This window comes from Limulus polyphemus, unplaced genomic scaffold (genome assembly GCF_000517525.1).
Source record: "Limulus polyphemus unplaced genomic scaffold, Limulus_polyphemus-2.1.2 Scaffold122, whole genome shotgun sequence".
Lineage (NCBI taxonomy): Eukaryota > Metazoa > Arthropoda > Merostomata > Xiphosura > Limulidae > Limulus > Limulus polyphemus.
Window position 1 is genome coordinate 893280 of NW_013665732.1, and position 18352 is coordinate 911631.

At 32.1% G+C, this 18352-nt stretch overlaps 1 protein-coding gene across 1 annotated transcript in view; it reads left to right on the forward strand.

The window, feature by feature from the left end:
- The window catches only part of LOC111089480 (roundabout homolog 2-like), a 110482-nt gene that overhangs the window by 81883 nt on the left and 10247 nt on the right, over window positions 1–18352 (forward strand). Inside the window, exons 10-11 of the mRNA XM_022402085.1 lie at window positions 6051–6081; window positions 11836–11924. Coding sequence (XP_022257793.1) covers window positions 6051–6081; window positions 11836–11924 — 120 coding nt within the window. The remainder of the gene's footprint in view (window positions 1–6050; window positions 6082–11835; window positions 11925–18352) is intronic.

Below are 18352 nucleotides of genomic sequence, written 5' to 3' on the forward strand. Positions count from 1 at the left end.
AATCAATAGAAGAACATTTTCAACACAAATTTCTTAAATAGTCCCTTTGTGGCCCGTTAGTTTAAGCTCCTGGGTTCAAGACCCACAACCATATTTTTCAGAAACTAAATATGGAATAGTTACTAAATTTTAGTCTATTTAACTAAAAAGATAGACGATGTAATATGATTCAACAGAACGTTCAACAACCGAAAGTTCTAAAAATCGTTTTAAGTCTTATTTACACAAATGTCACGTATACGAGAAGGATGCTATATACAAGCACCTATTTCTTAGTATATTTAGCTCTCTGTAATCTTTAGTTTGTGGAGCACATTTACATGAATAGGAAATTCGAGTTCGTTTTTCTGTAGTCAATGGATTTAAACTGACAAAAATAAGGCTGTAAAATGTTACGAGGCAATTTTTGTATTTTATGTTTGAAATTATTTAATACATAGCTTATATCATGTTAGTGAACATTAGACCATACTGCTGTATCCACGTGAAATTATTTTTTGTTCCCAATCGTTTTTCTGTGAAATATTTTAACTTTTTTTTCAGCTTAAAGCAATATTCAATGTACGAATGATGTTTAAGTTAGTTTGGTACAAAGTGTCAATAGAATACCGTATTATTTGTAAATGAAAACACAACAATACTTAATTGTGCATTTTTCATTGCTCTTAACTAGTTTATTGATTGACGTTTAGACCTACAGAGATACTTTAGGCACACTATATTTACAACGATGAGTTAGTATTGTTTATTACTCATTTCTTAAATAGTTTACTGCATATTCATCTTATCTTATTCGCTGCTTTTATCCTAGGCCAAATGCTGTTCTAAGTTTGTTAATAATTTCTTCGGTTTTGATTAATGGGATCTGTTGTTATGATTCTAATGATAAGGGCTACAAAGTTAAAGTTAGTTTGGGGTTATATCTGAAGTTAATTAGTGGGTTTTAATATTCTAAATCAGATATTAGATGCTACAAGTCTAAGATGGTCATTAATTCTCATATTGTTAGTTAATAAGAATATTATGATCTTATTAGTTAAACAGCTTATCTTTTGACTTTCATATTATTTGACCTCAGCTATCTACTAAATTAGATTGAATGATTCTTAGTTTCCGATATTTAAATTGGTAAACATATTCTGTAGGTCTAGGGTGGTTAATAGTTTCTCATACTTAAATCAGTTAACCGGTTCTGCATTTGTGGAGTGGTTATGGACAGCATACTCACATAAGATTACAAAACACTTCAAACCTTTCGAATACTAACTGTGTCCCAGTGGACAAAGACAATTATTTTAAGCTTTAATAGCAGTATATAGGGGAGTCGTAAAAGAGTTTCATGAAGGTATAACTAAGTCAGCAGATCTTGTGTTGTATGATGACTAGAATCTTGGAAGGATGGCATCTAGCTTTTATTTCAGTCTGATACAATGTTAGACTTTGTACTTCTGGAGAGACAGTAGACTACGTTTTAATCAACAGTAAACTCTGGAGTTGTATTTATGTTGGGTACGAATAGAGAATGGTGTTCTTATGTCCCATAAAATATGCATTTTATTGCTTCTTTCCATTGAGAGCACGAGGGACTAACAGCCAAGTTTGTTACTCTCATAAAGTTATTACGGAGAGAATCCATTTTATGATGCATTGCATGTGTAAGAATTTGTAAAGGTCTAAATATTGTATAATGTAGCTAAATAATATATGATTCCTTCCCGACAATGCTTTAAAGCTCCCCTCATAAAAGAAGTATTTATATTCATGTTTTTAATTCGAATGGCATCATATCCGCAGATGAACTAAACGTCCAGATCACAGAACCCCTAGGATGCAGACATAGCAGGTCCTAATTTTGAAATATTGACAAAAAGAAAGGCAAATAGCCTGTAGCATCCATCACCAGAAGAGCTTGGTTCGATTCCTTGAAGTGAATAATAATATTGGCTGTCACCTTTATAACGCTTCCTCAGCAAAAATGCTGAAAGTGTTCAGTGACACTACGGCTCGAGCCTCGGACCTCCTAATACGTATCTAAACAGGGTAATTATTGGAACACGCCTCGTCTTTTTGTTAAGATATATTCTGGACATGTAACTGTGACAAAATTAAACTAATTTTTATGTCATCCGCTAGTCTTGGTGATTTTTAATTGAACCTAGTTAGCATAAACGTTTGGTTTGGAAATATTATATGAAACTAACGGCTTCACTGTGCCAGATAGTAGGCGGATGCACAAACAGAGTAATACAACTAATCCTCTCAAATTCTTAGCTTTCGACATAGTATTAGTGATTGTTTGTAGTTAAGCACAAAGCTACACAATGAATTACCTGTGCTTCTCCACCACAAGTATCGAAACCCGATTTTTTCCTTTATAAGCCCACTGTCTTACTGTAAGTATCCGTGACTCCATTCACTAATTCTTCTGCCCACCATGCGTGAAACTAATTTCCTGGAAACATATGAGGACTGTCCTTAATCTTTTCCACTTCAAACGATTTTCAGTCTCACATAAAACAACAACAAAAAAAAAACAATTTGTAAATGTTGACAAAAAGTAAGCAGAATATATCCAATGTGTTCTATGTGTAAAATATGAGTTAAAAAGACCTTTAAAAAATCACCAAATCGAAACGAAAGACCTGGAATGAATTAACCGAATTGTTTAACTGAGGTTCGGATGTTCGCGTAACTTACCGCCAATGAAAACAAAATAAAGTAAAATCACATCCCCCTCTTTGGGAGCGCGGGTTTCTTATAACACTCATGGTCAATTACCACTGTACAGTCTGACAAGAGTAGCCCAAGAGAGGGCGGTGGGTGGTGATGATTAGCTGCCTTCTCTGAAGTTAATCACTAGAAAATTAAAGACATTTAGCGCGTGTAGCCCTCGAGTAGTTTTGCGCGAAATGCAACAAAAAATAAAACTTTATAATAAATAATGAATTCTATGTATATTATACGTCCTCTGATATATAAACAACTAGCAGTAAATGCTTTCATGATTAAACAGCAAATATATCTTTAGCAATGAAAAGTAATGTAGCAATAAAAAATATTATTTGGCGGTTAAGTAATTGAACTACTTAGAGGTCAGTCAACTATAAAATTCAATCTTACGGAAAATAAACAGTCATAGCCCAAGCAAATAGACCCGGCATGACTAGGTGGTTAGAGCGCTTGACTCTCAATCTGAGGGACGCGAGTTCGAATCCCAAATATACTTGCCCTTTCAGCCGCGGGGGCATTATAATGTGACGGTCAGTCCCACTATTCTTTGATGAAAAAGTAGCCTAAGAGTTGGCGGTGGGTGGTGATGATTAGCTGCCTTTCCTTTAGTCTTTCACTGATAAATTAGGGACGGCTAGCGCAGATAGCCCTCGTGTAGCTTTGCGCGAAATTCAAAACAAACCAAACATAAGAAAATAATATCACGAACCTCTGTTGTAAAAAGTTTCTGGAGACATAATTTCCAAATGTTTCTTTATTTTCATAACCTATGGCCGAGCGTGGCCTAATGGTTTAAGTGCCAAATTGCGGATCTAAAGGTCTGGAGCTCAAAACATGATACTTCTGAAAACGCTTCGCACTTTCAGTTGTAAGCATATTATAAAAATTACAAAACGGTGAGTGCTAGTGGCTGGCTGCATTTATCTGGTCAACTGTTAAAAGTTAGGGATTCATGTAATCGGATTCCTTGTGTGCATAATGTTTCTTTCATGTTGAATATTCTAAGTCTGATTCATCACTCCTATCTTGATCGATTAAAATGCACTGTATTATACCAATTGTTTGTCAGATATTAATAAAAAATAAATAACACAATAATAATGTCAAGTATTCATAACGTATCTGAATTGGTTAGGACGAAAAGAAATCTTGGTTTATGATTATATACATTATGTTACCAAAAGTATTGTAGAAACACTTTTCAATCTGATAAGTGGTCCGCCCTCACTGAATTTTAATTGATACACTCCAGAATGGGGTTCATAAAGATCGGTATGTATTCAGTTTTAGCGAAGATGTCATGAGAAATGGAAGTAATGGACCTTCAGAGCGAAATGGGATGCTTATCCAAAACGATCTGGCCAACCTATTCATATCAAAAAACCACTATGGTTAATGTTGAAGAAATGGTAGACCAGTGGACATTGGAATATGGAATGTGGATTACTGACATGACTAACTAAAATTCAGTATTTTTTATTCCACAAAATATATGAAACGCGTTACGAAACGAAACCGTACATCATCAGCCATTACACCTTTCAACCAGAAGATTAGTGAGAGTTCAGTTCTACCAGTACTTTCGTTTTGAGTACGGAATTCCGTGCTGCTAATTTTCACGAATAGACTGCAACCCATAAGCCACTCATTCGTCACAGCTATAAGTGCAAGGCTCTGGCTTTCATGGTGCCTTGAGTACCAATAATATGGACAACTGGTGTGCATGTGTATAGCAATTAATAATTATTTGCTCCAGATTGACGAATGTGGGTTTACTAGTAATGTGAGAATAGATGAAATCCAAGTGTAATAACGTACGAGGGACAGAAAATCCCTCAAATCACAACACAAATAATGTTTTAATTCACCAAATTTGTTCCAAGTATCAGGGATCAAGTTGAGATTAATGCTAAAATGTACCAACTCTTTATTAGAAATAAACCCCAGAGGAAACACAAATACCTCCCCTAGAAAATTGGATAATAGAGACAAGGACAGAACTTCATTCTCAGCACACAACTCACGGTGAAGGAGAATATGTACGTGAGGAAAACTAGCAAAATATACGAATAGAAGGAAGCTGTTGTCGAAACGACCTGTTATATTTAAGTAACTATTGTCGAAACGCACTGTTATATTTAAGTAACTATTGTCGAAACGCACTGTTATATTTAAGTAACTATTGTCGAAACGTACTGTTGTATTTAAGTAACTATTGTCGAAACGACCTGTTATATTTAAGTAACTATTGTCGAAACGACCTGTTATATTTAAGTAACTATTGTCGAAATCGCCTGTTATATTTAAGTAACTATTGTCGAAACGCACTGTTATATTTAAGTGCTATTGTCGAAATGACCAGTTATATTTAAGTGCTGTTGTCGAAACGACCTGTTATATTTAAGTAGCTGTTGTCGAAACACACTGTTGTATTTAAGTAGCTGTTGTCGAAACGATCTGTTGTATTTAAGTAACTATTGTCGAAACGCACTGTTATATTTAAGTGCTATTGTCGAAATGACCTGTTATATTTTAGTGCTGTTGTCGAAACGACCTGTTATATTTAAGTAGCTGTTGCCGAAACACACTGTTGTATTTACGTAGCTGTTGTCGAAACGATCTGTTATATTTAAGTGCTATTGTCGAAATGACCTGTTGTATTTAAGTCGCTGTTGTCAAAACGATCTGTTATATTTATGTACCTGTTGTCGTAACGACCTGTTATATTTAAGTATCGTACATCAGAATGCATTGTTGTATTTAAGTAACTGTTATGGGGGTGCACAGTTGTATTTATATAGCTGACGTTGGAATACACTGTTTAGTTACGTACTTTACATCGGAAGTCACTGCTATATTTAAGTAGTTGACGTCAGAATGCGCTGTTGCGTTTAAGTAGCTAACGTCGAAATGCATTTTGTATTTAAGCATCTGACGTCGAAATGCACTGTTGTATTTAAGTAGCTGACGTCGGAAATGCACTGTTGTATTTAAGTAGCTGACGTCGGAAATCACCGTGTATTTAAGTAGCTAAAGTCGGAATGTATTTTTGTGTTTAAATAGCTGACGTAAGGATGTACTGTTCTATTTAACTTTTAAGTAGCTTACGTCGAAGTACACTGTTGTTTTTAAGCAGCTTACGTCGAAATGCACTGCTGTATTTAAGTAGCTAACGTCATAAAGCACTGTTGTATTTATTTTCATACTTAGTAAAAATAAACAGTTAAACTGGGCTTCATCTTAATGAAAACTTAGTTACAGACATTTGTAAAATTTCTATTCAAGTTTTTGCTTTTAATTGAGTTTTTCCATATTTTCAGCTGATGGACAAGACCAAAGAAAAATTGAAAAGTAAGAATGATTTTTGTATTTGATTTATTTCTAGAATAGTTCTTGTACGTGTTTGTGAAATTATCTTTTTTTTCAACTAGAGTTACTCATGAAGTTCATGAACTTGCTTGTACCTATATTTGTGTGCTGATGATCAATTAATTCAGTAAACATTGTGGCTATTTACAAAATATGCCACCATGAAACATTAAGTTTAAAATTCAGAACGTAAAAGTAAACATAACTTGCGAAATGGTTCACATAATGTTGCTAGGCCACCATGACACTTGACGGCAGAAGTTATCTACTGCCAGAGAGCTCGTTCCTAGGAAATGTCACGTGACATCATATTTCAAGTGTTACTCAAGAGAGAGAGTGTTGCTAGTCTACTAAGTGGCATTAGAGAGTGCTTTGGTATGGTAAGCGTGAAAATAGTTCGCGAGCGAACCACCAGAGGGTGTTGTAGATCAACATGACACCAATTTTATAGTAACAATGTCTTAGAATTAATAATTAATCTGATTTACATAACATTGTACTTACAATTATCACAATTACAGTTTAGCTCTATAAGTAAAACATTAAATCTGCTGTTTTAATCACGTCAACTTTATAGTTTTCGCTTATATATTGCATACGTTTTATATAGGGAGATGGTGTTTCTATAGATTGATTGTGTTACTAAGTGTAGTGTTTCTATAGGCGGATGATGCTAATACGGACAATACATAGTTCATAGTATGATCGATTAATCAATAGTATTTCATCTTATTTCTATATATCTGTCCTGAAAAGGACGAATATTTTTTACATCATCTCTAAATATCATGCAATGAATTTAACATACAGTCTTACTGTTTCACTAGTTTAGTTTTATGAATTATTTATATTCTTATGCTATTCTTCTTCCCATATAACTATGATTTTTATTATGTATAACAATACATGATTTCTTGACAAAATATTTAATTTTACAAATGTTAACAGCTACTGTATAGTTTTCACTTACAGATTTCATATGCTTAACAAGAGCTCGCAGTGCTTCTATGGGCAGATGATGTTATTATTACCAGTTCTTACTAAAGATAGTGCTACTTTAGGTAGTTCGTGTAACTAATGGCAGTGTTTCTATAGTTCTGTGAGATTTTAACATACCTGCTATCTTGCTTTTACAAGTAAAATAACTAATTCAACGAGATAACTACTATAACATAGTGTATTACATATGTCAGTTTTTATCACACATATTATCTTAATTTATCAATTATTTGAATGAGGCAAATATTATAACAAATAATTTACCTTACACACTTTTTACAATTATCCATCGTTTTATATACAAAACACTTCACTAATTCATTAGTTCTTTATTTTTTGCTTCTATATATAACTTGCATGACATAATTTTTTCATTTTCTGAAAGTAAAACACTTAACACTAATTTATTTCCATAAATAATATTTAACTTCTATTTGCCCTGAAAATCTCTTATTTAGCTTTGTAACTTTATTCGTTTCGTTAAAGTTTAAAGGATCTACATAAATGGTTATGTTTAACCATTACTATTCTTACCTTTCTGTAGATAATTTCACAAATCTTTGTTTAGAGCTTGTTTCTTGCTGACTGTAACTTTATGCATATAGGCTTGATAAGTAATATTCTTACAATTTCGAAAAACAAAACGAGTACTACAAATATTTCACTATTTTAAACTATTACTGACGCATCCCAGTTGAAGGCAAGGTGAGAAAACTTGATACCTTGTGTAAAACCAAGTGACGTGTCCGACTAAGGCTAAAACAAGTAATGCTATCAATTCTACAAAACTATCAGAAAAACCAGAAATTCTAATTCTGTATCTTTCAAAACTTCACTTTTTGTACACTATAACATTTAAACGTATTAGTTAACCAAAGCATCAAATACATTTTTCATAAACGAATATAATTTTTAACCGAAAAAGAGTTGACAGTCATAATCTTAAGATGACCTTTAATTATACATCAAGTGATTACTCTTTCACGTTTTATAACTCAAACATATTTACTGTTTATCATAAACGAATATAATTTTTAACCGAAAAAGAGTTGACAGTCATAATCTTAAGATGACCTTTAATTATACATCAACTGATTACTCTTTCACGTTTTATAACTCAAACATATTTACTGTTTGTCATAACAATGTAAAATCACAGACTTGACAAGCATACTAAAACAAAACTTCAAGATAACTACTATACTTTAAACGTATTAGCTTATAAAATACCGGATTAGTTTCCATACAAATGTTTGTACATTATATCCATGTCACTATATCAGTTAGAGTCCATACATTTTATTTACGTAATACTCTATTAAAACAACACTGAATTTATCACGAAACATCGTACTAGCCTCCTGTTACTACACAAATAAAGGATTCAATGCAAACTAAACATGAAGATTTCAGTTTGTAGGCTCAAAAAAACAAGTTTATCGACTATTTCAAAACATATATTTTCATCACATAGATTTTTGAAACAATGTTTTGGTAACATGTGATGCATTATCTTTCAGTTACACTTTATAGAAAGATCATCAAATATATATTAATCGTCAGTTACAAATCAGTTGTCTGCGATTTTATTATATGAAACTCACGTTTCATCATAGCCCAATATGCTATCATCAATCTATGCAAGTAAAATAACAGACTTCAGAAGCATACTGAAACATTTATTGAGAAAACTTCAAGATACACTAATATGTTATTTATGTAAACATTCTAGTTTATAAAATACTTGCTTAGAAAACGCCAAGCCATAGAATTAAATTGGAAAGTAAAAATCAGAGTGCAGGTTATGTAAAACAGAACTGAAACATGAGGTTGCACTGGATCAAAGCAGGTAAAGCAAAATTATTTAGAAACAAAAATATGAAAAAGTATAAAAGAATCACAAGAAAAACATTCTGTATAGAAAACACAACAAAAAACTAGGTAGTACATTATATCAACTACATAGTACAATATACCAACTAAGTAGTACATTATAACAACTACCTAGTACAATATACCAACTAGGTAGTACATTATATCAACTACATAGTACAATATAACAACTAGATAGTACACTATATCAACTACATAGTGTATATAGTTGATATAATGTACAACCTAGTTGGTATATTGTACTATGTAGTTGATATAGTGTACTACCTAGTTGATATAATGTACTATGTAGTTGATATAGTGTACTACCTAGTTGATATAATGTACTATGTAGTTGATATAGTGCAGTAAATAGCTGATGTAGTGTAATATATAGTTGATATAATGTACAACCTAGTTGGTATATTGTACTATGTAGTTGATATAGTGCAATATATAGTTGATATAATGTACTACCTAGTTGGTATATTGTTACACTATATCAGCTATTTACTGCACTATATCAACTACATAGTACAATATATCAAATAGGTAGTACACTATATCAACTTTTTACTGCACTATTTCAACTATATATTACACTATATCAACTATATACTGCACTATATCAACTACATAGTACAATATACCAACTAGGTAGTACATTATATCAACTATATATTGCCCTATATCAACTACATAGTACAATATACCAACCAGGTTGTACATTATATCAACTACATAGTACAATATACCAACTAGGTTGTACATTATATCAACTACATAGTACAATATACCAACTAGGTTGTACATTATATCAACTACATAGTACAATATACCAACTAGGTTGTACATTATATCAACTAGATTGTACAATATACCAACTAGGTTGTACATTATATCAACTACATAGTACAATATACCAACTAGGTTGTACATTATATCAACTACATAGTACAATATACCAACTAGATTGTACAATATACCAACTAGGTTGTACATTATATCAACTACATAGTACAACATACCAACTAGGTTGTACACTATATCAACTCTTTAGTACACTTGGTATATCAATTCAAAACTTACTTTACGCAATTTTTCTTCCTTCTTGACATCTCCATCCTCACAGATTGTAACACCCTTAATATATTACGTAACACTGATCAATCCCCTGCCCTTCTCCCCCCATTGGCTCAGCGGTAAGTCTGAAGACTTATAATAATAAAAACCGGTTATTATTACCTGTGGTGGGCACAGCACAGATAGCTCATGTTTAAGAGGTTTTTAAAAAATATTTAACTTTCAACACAAAGTGAGAAGTTTGTTAGACATTACTCACAGAAGCAACTAACTCTTAATTCTAAACACATTTTAAGATGTTTTTATGGAATATTTAATTTCTAATACATATCGGGAAGTTTGTTTGGACATTAATAACAGAAGCTGCTAACTAACTCTAGATACACATCTTTAAGAGGTTTTTATGGAATATTTAACTTTCGACAATTAGCGGGAAGTTTTTAGACATTATTTACAAAAGTAACTAACTCTGACTCTACACAACAATAACAATCCATATAGCTTTGGTTTTGTCATTAAACCTAACACAGGTATTTTATCCTCGTTCATAACAATAGAGTCAATTTAGATTTGATTTCGCTATCAAATCTAACACATGATGATAGAGATTAAAAACTCAACTTAACACGTCACAATTTCTAATCTTCCACATAAAAGCACGATTTGTTGTAGTAAAAACCCGTACTTATTTTAGGACAATAATCTAGATATCAGCATTGTTTTCTTAGGATAGACAATAAACACTCAATGTTCCATAAAAGTTGAAAGAGGTTATAAAGATCATTTTAAACCATAAGTACCATAAGTAGTTTTTATCAGAGATAGGCTAGGCTTGGCCTACTGGTTCATGTGCCTAGCCTGTAAGCCAGCAGATTCCGGGTTTACTTCCCATTGCTTTAAAAACCACACTCTGTACTTTGGAGTGGTGGGTGAGGTATAAGAGTGACGATCAAATCCCAATATTTAGCCTTTTCTCTAGACTATAAGTTCAAAATTAAGTAAAATTATTCATAGATAGCTTTTTTTGTAGCCTTCCGTACGAATTCTATTAGTCTTTTCTATTTCTTATTTAGTTAATAATATTGAACTCTTAAATAGCTTACTTGTTTAGTTACGAAGGCTAAGATTTCTTATGAGTATGTTTGCAGTTTTATGAAATTAATACTTTTCAAAATCCATAAAAGTTTGCTTGTTTCTGTTCAGATGACCTAAATATCTTCGTCGACTGATAAGTGCTCATATGGCAATTATTTGTTTTCTTGTAGTAGATTTACTTTTCCGTTACATTCTCTCTAATAGGTAATCTAGCATTTCGTCCGGTATTGTTTCATTGTCTTCAGTCTTCATATTTTGTGTTATTTGATATTTATTTCATACAACAATGTAAGGAAATGCTTTCTTCCCAACCACAAATAAAATATATTTTTCTTTCATTCTTTCATAACTTTTAATGAAGTTCTCTTTTTAAATCCCTTTATATATAATGCAGTGATATTGTTTTACTTATTAATTACACCATCACGAAATCTGATAAGTGTTTATACTATCTCTGTATTTACTATTTTCGTTTTGACTGAAGACAATCGATATTGCAATACACCATACTATTTGGATCTGTGGCCCAATATAAGATGTATGGTTTGGATATTTATACCCACATTGTAAAAAGAAAACAGTTTTGATTGCAGAACCTTTACTTGTATTGCATTAAACCTTTGCTTTATTTGAATGGTTTACTTAACATTTTCTGAGAAATATTTGTACTTTTACTGAAACCCCTAGGTGCACATCAGTGACTCAGAATTTCACTCACAATAAGGCTGTGACCTCCAGTGATCCTGATCTGATTAGCCTACACACTAATTCTCCAAGTAAGTAGATCTGAGAGCAAATATTGGTGTGGTGTTTAAATGATGTAACTACCTAAGTACTTTAAATTACTAATACTACTAACATATTTTTAAGAACACTACCTGACATCTCTGTTCGTCGCATAATTTATATTTCGTTTTGCATTATATGAGAGATGTCTTCATATGGAAAGAAGTATGTAAAATCCTCCAGAACATAATCAAAACATGTTGTTCATATAAAACTTCGAAATAATAAGCAAGTGTTAAGAGATTTTACTACGTTTTTCTTTAGATATTACAATTGAATTTTATTACAAGTTGTTCTTCACTCGAAAAAGTAAGGTCATATACTTATATTTCATCTGTAACTAAATAATTTGTTTCTTTTCCCAAACGTGCACTTAGCATAAAACTTCTTTACAATAAACAAGTCTCTCCAAAGACTTCATTACCACATACTAATGTTTGATTGAACTTAATAAAAACGATGTTCCAGGTTCCATGGTACACTTAAAGCTACTTACTCCATCAACAATCGTGATCTATCTAACGACCAAGTTTTGTGAAGGTCAATCTTAGACAACATATTGACAGACCCCCTCCACTGATCGGGGTTTGAGGAGGAAGTGGTCGAATGGGATTGCTGTGATTCCAATTTTTTCTGCCATGTTTTTCTCATGAAAACAATCGTATATTTCCAGATGTGGCCGGAAGATGGCAAGCTTTTAGCTTTTGTGTCTTCTTAAACTTTAAATTATTGTCTATTCTACTGTTAACAGTATCAAACGATATGCCTAATTTCATTGCAATGACTTTCTGGGTCTGAGGATTCACTATCATAATCACTGATTTCGCTTTGCAGGCGAGAGTTGCTCAGGATTGTCCTAGGGTCTAATTTCAAAGTCCGTTGCTGTCTTAAATGCTTTGCTTTGCCAGTGTTTTATACATTGAAGGTTCCCTTGGGTAATAAAAACATTTTTAACTCACGTTAGTGTCAAGTACTAAGCGCATGAATTATTATAATAATGCAAACTTGTTAACTAAAAAAAAACAACTCACTTTTCCAAAATTCATAATAGCAAATAATATTTTAAAGGACGTTTAATTCTAATCTTTTCTGTTGTCAATGTCTCCTTATTCTATTCTATTGTATCTGTATTTCTATGGTTTTGTATTGCCTAGTGCCTGCACATCTATGTGTGTGTGTGTAGACAACGTTTCTTGCACCACCTGTAGAAAAATGTTGTTGTTATTTAGGGAAAATGTTTAACGTCACCAAGGAATCAATACAGTACAAATTGTAAAAGTAGGTACAAGATAACATGAAAATAGTCTATATATTCTGTAACAAATAGTGCTGACAATGGTAAGCAGGTATAATTTGGGGCTTGGGAACATAAATAGCTTTAAAATAATATAGTCATGGATGTTGTATGCTCGTGATTTACTAACTCATCTTTCTAGTTTACACTTACATTCAATTTTACAACAAAATATGTCATCACAGAATACCTGATTTATCTTGTGCTTGCAGCACATAAACTAAATATTTAAACCCCTAGTGGTATTTTCTTGATGCTCTGGAGAAGAGTTGTGTTTTTTAGATTCGATATCCAGATTTCTGGATATAAGGATTGCTTGATAAATACCCCTTCTACATTTTAGCATCAGAACATTTTAACAGATCTACTAATTATGTTATAAGGGTGACTGTCAAATTCTATTACTTGATAAAGGGCTATCTGTGCTCTGCCCACTATGAGTATCGAAAACTGGTTTCTAGCGTTATAAGTCCGCACACATATCGCTGTGCCACTGGAGGTGGGGGGTGGGGGAAACAAACGAAATAATTGGCAATAGACATTAACATGTAAAGAGCCGTTCGAAACAGTAATATAAAGATGAATATTTTAAAGTTTTAATGTCGCTACCTATACGAGGATTAAAGGAGTTTTTGAGAGATTTTACGATTGACTGTACAGACGTACTTAAAGATTGACATGAATACGTGAACGATAGTTGAAAATTAAGGTGCGCATATTTCTATAGGGCGTTTGGTGATTTCCGTGAATTTTCACGAGTAATACTACTTGTATATATATATATATATATATATATATCCTGCTACTATGGGGAATTACTTTAGGGAATGTAGTTGCACGAGAGTTTATTGATTGATTTTTTATGTAGTTTTGAAAAACAGTACTTATGTATCAGTCTGATTGAGACCCTGGTGGTCAAATGGGAAACTGTGTTAAATGTATCGTTACTAAAAAGGCCATCATTATAAGACAAAAATAAAAATGAGCAAAACTTACCACACATAGCGTTATACCTAAAGACAGAAACCTCATGTTGTAAGTCCCGACTTTATAACAGTAATTTGTAAGTAACAATGTATTAAAAAATAATTTGTGTATCAAGTAAATTTAGTTTTTGTTTAAAAATATTGATTTGATTTATTTAGGGCCAGTTTCACTACATTTCCACTTCCTAATCTGTGTTAATTTGATCTAATTATTTTTGATATGTAATTACACTGACAACAATCTAATTTTTGGTATAATTCCAAGGCAGGAGCAGCTATAAACTGCAGATACGGGAAGATATAAGTTAAAGCGTTTTAAAGCTTTCAGAAAACAGATCATATCCTACAATCTATAGTATAAAACCCTATGAAACATATTTTAAATTAGAGTAAACAAGAAGGAAAAATACACTGAATTAAATCGAATAAAAATATTGATGTGAAGTGAGAAGCAAATAATGATAAAATTCTAATGATCTCAAAAGAGATACATATACATTTTTAATGTACAGGAAGAATAACTTTTCTATGTATACATGTTTGCAACAATAGATTCATTGAATTATGTTTTGTTTTTATATACGAAAGGAAACAACGAGAAAATATACTCTTAAACGTTTTTTAAATTATATTAATACGGCTTATATTTTATAACGATGTTCGTCAGTTTCACCACAAGAAAATCTAAATAAGGATAATAAAAGTTCTCACGTTTTGTGATCTTAGGTTTTTATGTATATATGTTTCTATACTTAGAGGACGTTTATAACATTTACTATGATTTGAAACATAGTAATGAAATAAGTTTAATCAAATACTGTTGTAATTTAATGAGAATACCAAGGTAGAAGTATCTGAAAACAAAAAAGGTTTTTGTAACGTATTAACTGTTTTCGTATCATACTTATTAATCTGTTTGTTAGCGGGTGATGGGATAATATTTGCACTTTTGGCATGAGATTTGTTTAAGTTTAACCTTAAACGTAATTTTCCGTTTCTCCAACATATATTTGTTTACAACAAATACAATACAATGCATAAGTAGCATTACTTGAGTCACACGTGAACCCAAAGTGGATGAAAAATATTGAATTTCCAATAGGGATATCTTTACTGCATGTAATATAGCCTTTCCCCCAAGTACAACAGTTTTGTTTATTAAATGAAAAGATACATACATCATATTTCTTTTGTTTGGTTCCAGGTACACACAAACAAAGTGTTATGTGTGTGAGTGTATTAATACTATATGTTAACTTATCTATCTTTTTCATTGTATTTTCCGATTTCATGACTTTAAAGGTTACTCCTCAGGATGTAATTTGAAAGAGAAACCTACAAAAAATGTTTACATTGACTGGTATGACAGGCGAAGATTACAGACGATCAAGAAAGTTTGTGAAACAGGAAAGTAGGACATAAAAAAGGATATATGGAAAAAAAGTTGGCTGAAAATGTAAAAAATAACTGTTAGAATCTCTTTAAATGCATTAAGGATAAGCAAAATGTTAGGGTAGGGTTAGGACCCTTGAGGGATGATAAAAGAAGGCTCGTATCTTATGATTACGAGATGACTGGGTTATGAAATTCTGCTTTTTCTTCATTTTTACGAACGAAGATTTAAGCAGTATTCCTCATCTTGAACAGTTGATAGATGGAAGCAAGGTAAGGCAATATGAATGCATTAATTCTGAACTTGTTAAGAAAAAATTCGTAAGTCTAAAGAAAGATAAATCTCCTGGGCCAGATAATATTTCCACAAGCGTTTTGAAGGAGGTTTAGAATTGTATATGTAAGCCACTTACAGCTATTTTTTGTAAGTAATAGTGGGCAGATGCTATAGGATTGGAAGTTAGCTAACGTCACTCCTCTTTTTAAGGGATGTGATAAAAATTGTCTCTGTAATTATAGACCCATTAGTCTTACATCAGTTGTGGAAAAAGTTTTGGAAAGTCTGTTTAAAGATGCTTTGCAAAATAATTTAACAAAGTTTATAATTTTATTGGAAAGTCAACATGCTTTCACTAAGGAAAAATCTTGTCTTACAAATCTTTTGACATTATTTGAAACAGTTACTACTTATTTACATGAGGGTTAGGGTGTAGATGTGGTGTATCTGGATTTTCAGAAAGCATTTGACAAGGGGCCACAAAAAATTATCTATATGGATGTGAGGGATAATCTAGCCTAATTGGATAGAATAGTGGCTGGATGGAATAAAGCAAACTGGATTAAGGTTACAAGTGGGGTACCTTATGGTTCAGTCTTAGGACCTTTGCTCTTTTGGATTAACATCATTGACATAGATGAAAGAATGGTCAATAAATTACTTAAATTTGCTGTTGGTATTAAGATTTTGGATATTGCTAGCTGAGAAGAGGATGCTGCTACTTTACAAAAGGATTTAGATCAGTTAGTAAGTTGGGTAAATAAATGACAGATAATTTTAATTATAATAAATGCATGATAATGTATGTGGGTTATCATAATTTGAATTATAAGTATAATTTGGATGGGAATAACCTTAACAGCGTTATGAAAAAAGGGTCTTGGTGTAATGGTTACTCAGTCTCTTACGCCATCCAAGCAGTGTATTGTTGCTAGTGGCAGGGTAAATATGATTTTATGTTGTTTCTACAGAAATACTGAATACAACTCTAAAGAGGTTATAATTTCATTGTATTTGGCCATTGGTGAGCCATATGTGGAGTATTGCGTTCAGTCCTGGGCTCCTTACCTTAGGAAGGACATTGAATTGATGGAAAGGGTTCAGAGGAGGGCTACTGTAATGGTGCCTGGAATGTAGAGGTTGTCATACGAGGAGAGGTTAAGATATCTGAAATTGTTTCTTCTTGAAAAAAGCAGAGTTAGAGGGGATATGATTGAGATGTTTAAGATTGTAAAGGGACTTGATATGATTCATGCAACTTTTTTTTTTAATTAATAGCGAGAATAGTAAGCCTAGGGAGCACAAATATAAATTTTGGCAAAGTATGAGTCATCTTCAGCTAAGACAGTTTAATTTTCCTAAAAATGGTTGGCCTTTGGATGTTGTGGAGGCAGTAAATTTAAGGTTGTTTAAGAGAAATCTTGATAACTATATGAATGAAAAAGGCTGGCTTTAAGATTTTTTTACTTTATTTATTTAATAGTTTTAGTTTAGTTTAGAGAATGGGAGAGCCGAGATGGACTAACAGAACCTTTGCAGAACATTTCACTTTATTCGTTAGTTGCTGTTGCCTGTTCCACATATTTTATTAAGTGGCAGATGGTAAGGTTGGGGTTGTGGGACAACTACCCCCGCAGCCATATCTTCTTTATATAACTTTGCATAGTTCAACATTTATATTTTATTACAATAAAATAAATTTAACATGAAATTTGTGGGTTTTTTTTTCCTACCTAAACAGTTTTAGATAATTCACTCTTCTATCAAATACAAGAAATATATATATGTGTTTTTCCTATTTTAGTCAGTTATGTTAGTATAATAAGATATGACTGCGGAGGGACAATTTTCCTACGGGGGCAGTTGCCCCGGGGGGGGGGAGTTGTCCAGGCAATTGTCAGGTTATATAAGGTGGGATATATGTGTTAGACACATCTTATAGTAAGTTTAGCATATGGCTTTCTTTGTATTACGTTTAACATTGCGATATTTTAATTACAAAAACCAATAATTTAGCTATTTATTGTACGGTTTCAGGTATTCATTTCACTTAGTATTTATTATTTTGTAGCTTCATAAACATTAGTTTTTGGCTGTTCTTTTGATAATGTCTTGCTACTTGACTCCACACCTAAACACTACCATGTGTCTTAGTAATTTAACTTAGATGTTACATATTTCAGCGAACGTTTCTTTACGATAGTGCTTGAAGCAAACAACTAGTTTTTTCTGTATTCCGTAAACAAGGCACACGCTAATATTCCTTTTTTGTCACTTTCATTAACAATATTGCTTAGAATATTTAATATATCTAATTTTGTTATTTTAATTTCATTTTATATTATTATATTTGTACTATAGATATTGTTTTGTATTATTAATTTAATATATATATTAGGTCGTCAAGAAATTAATGTCGCTTTTTTTTAGATGAAAAAACACGGACAACTTATATATCAAAACAAAACA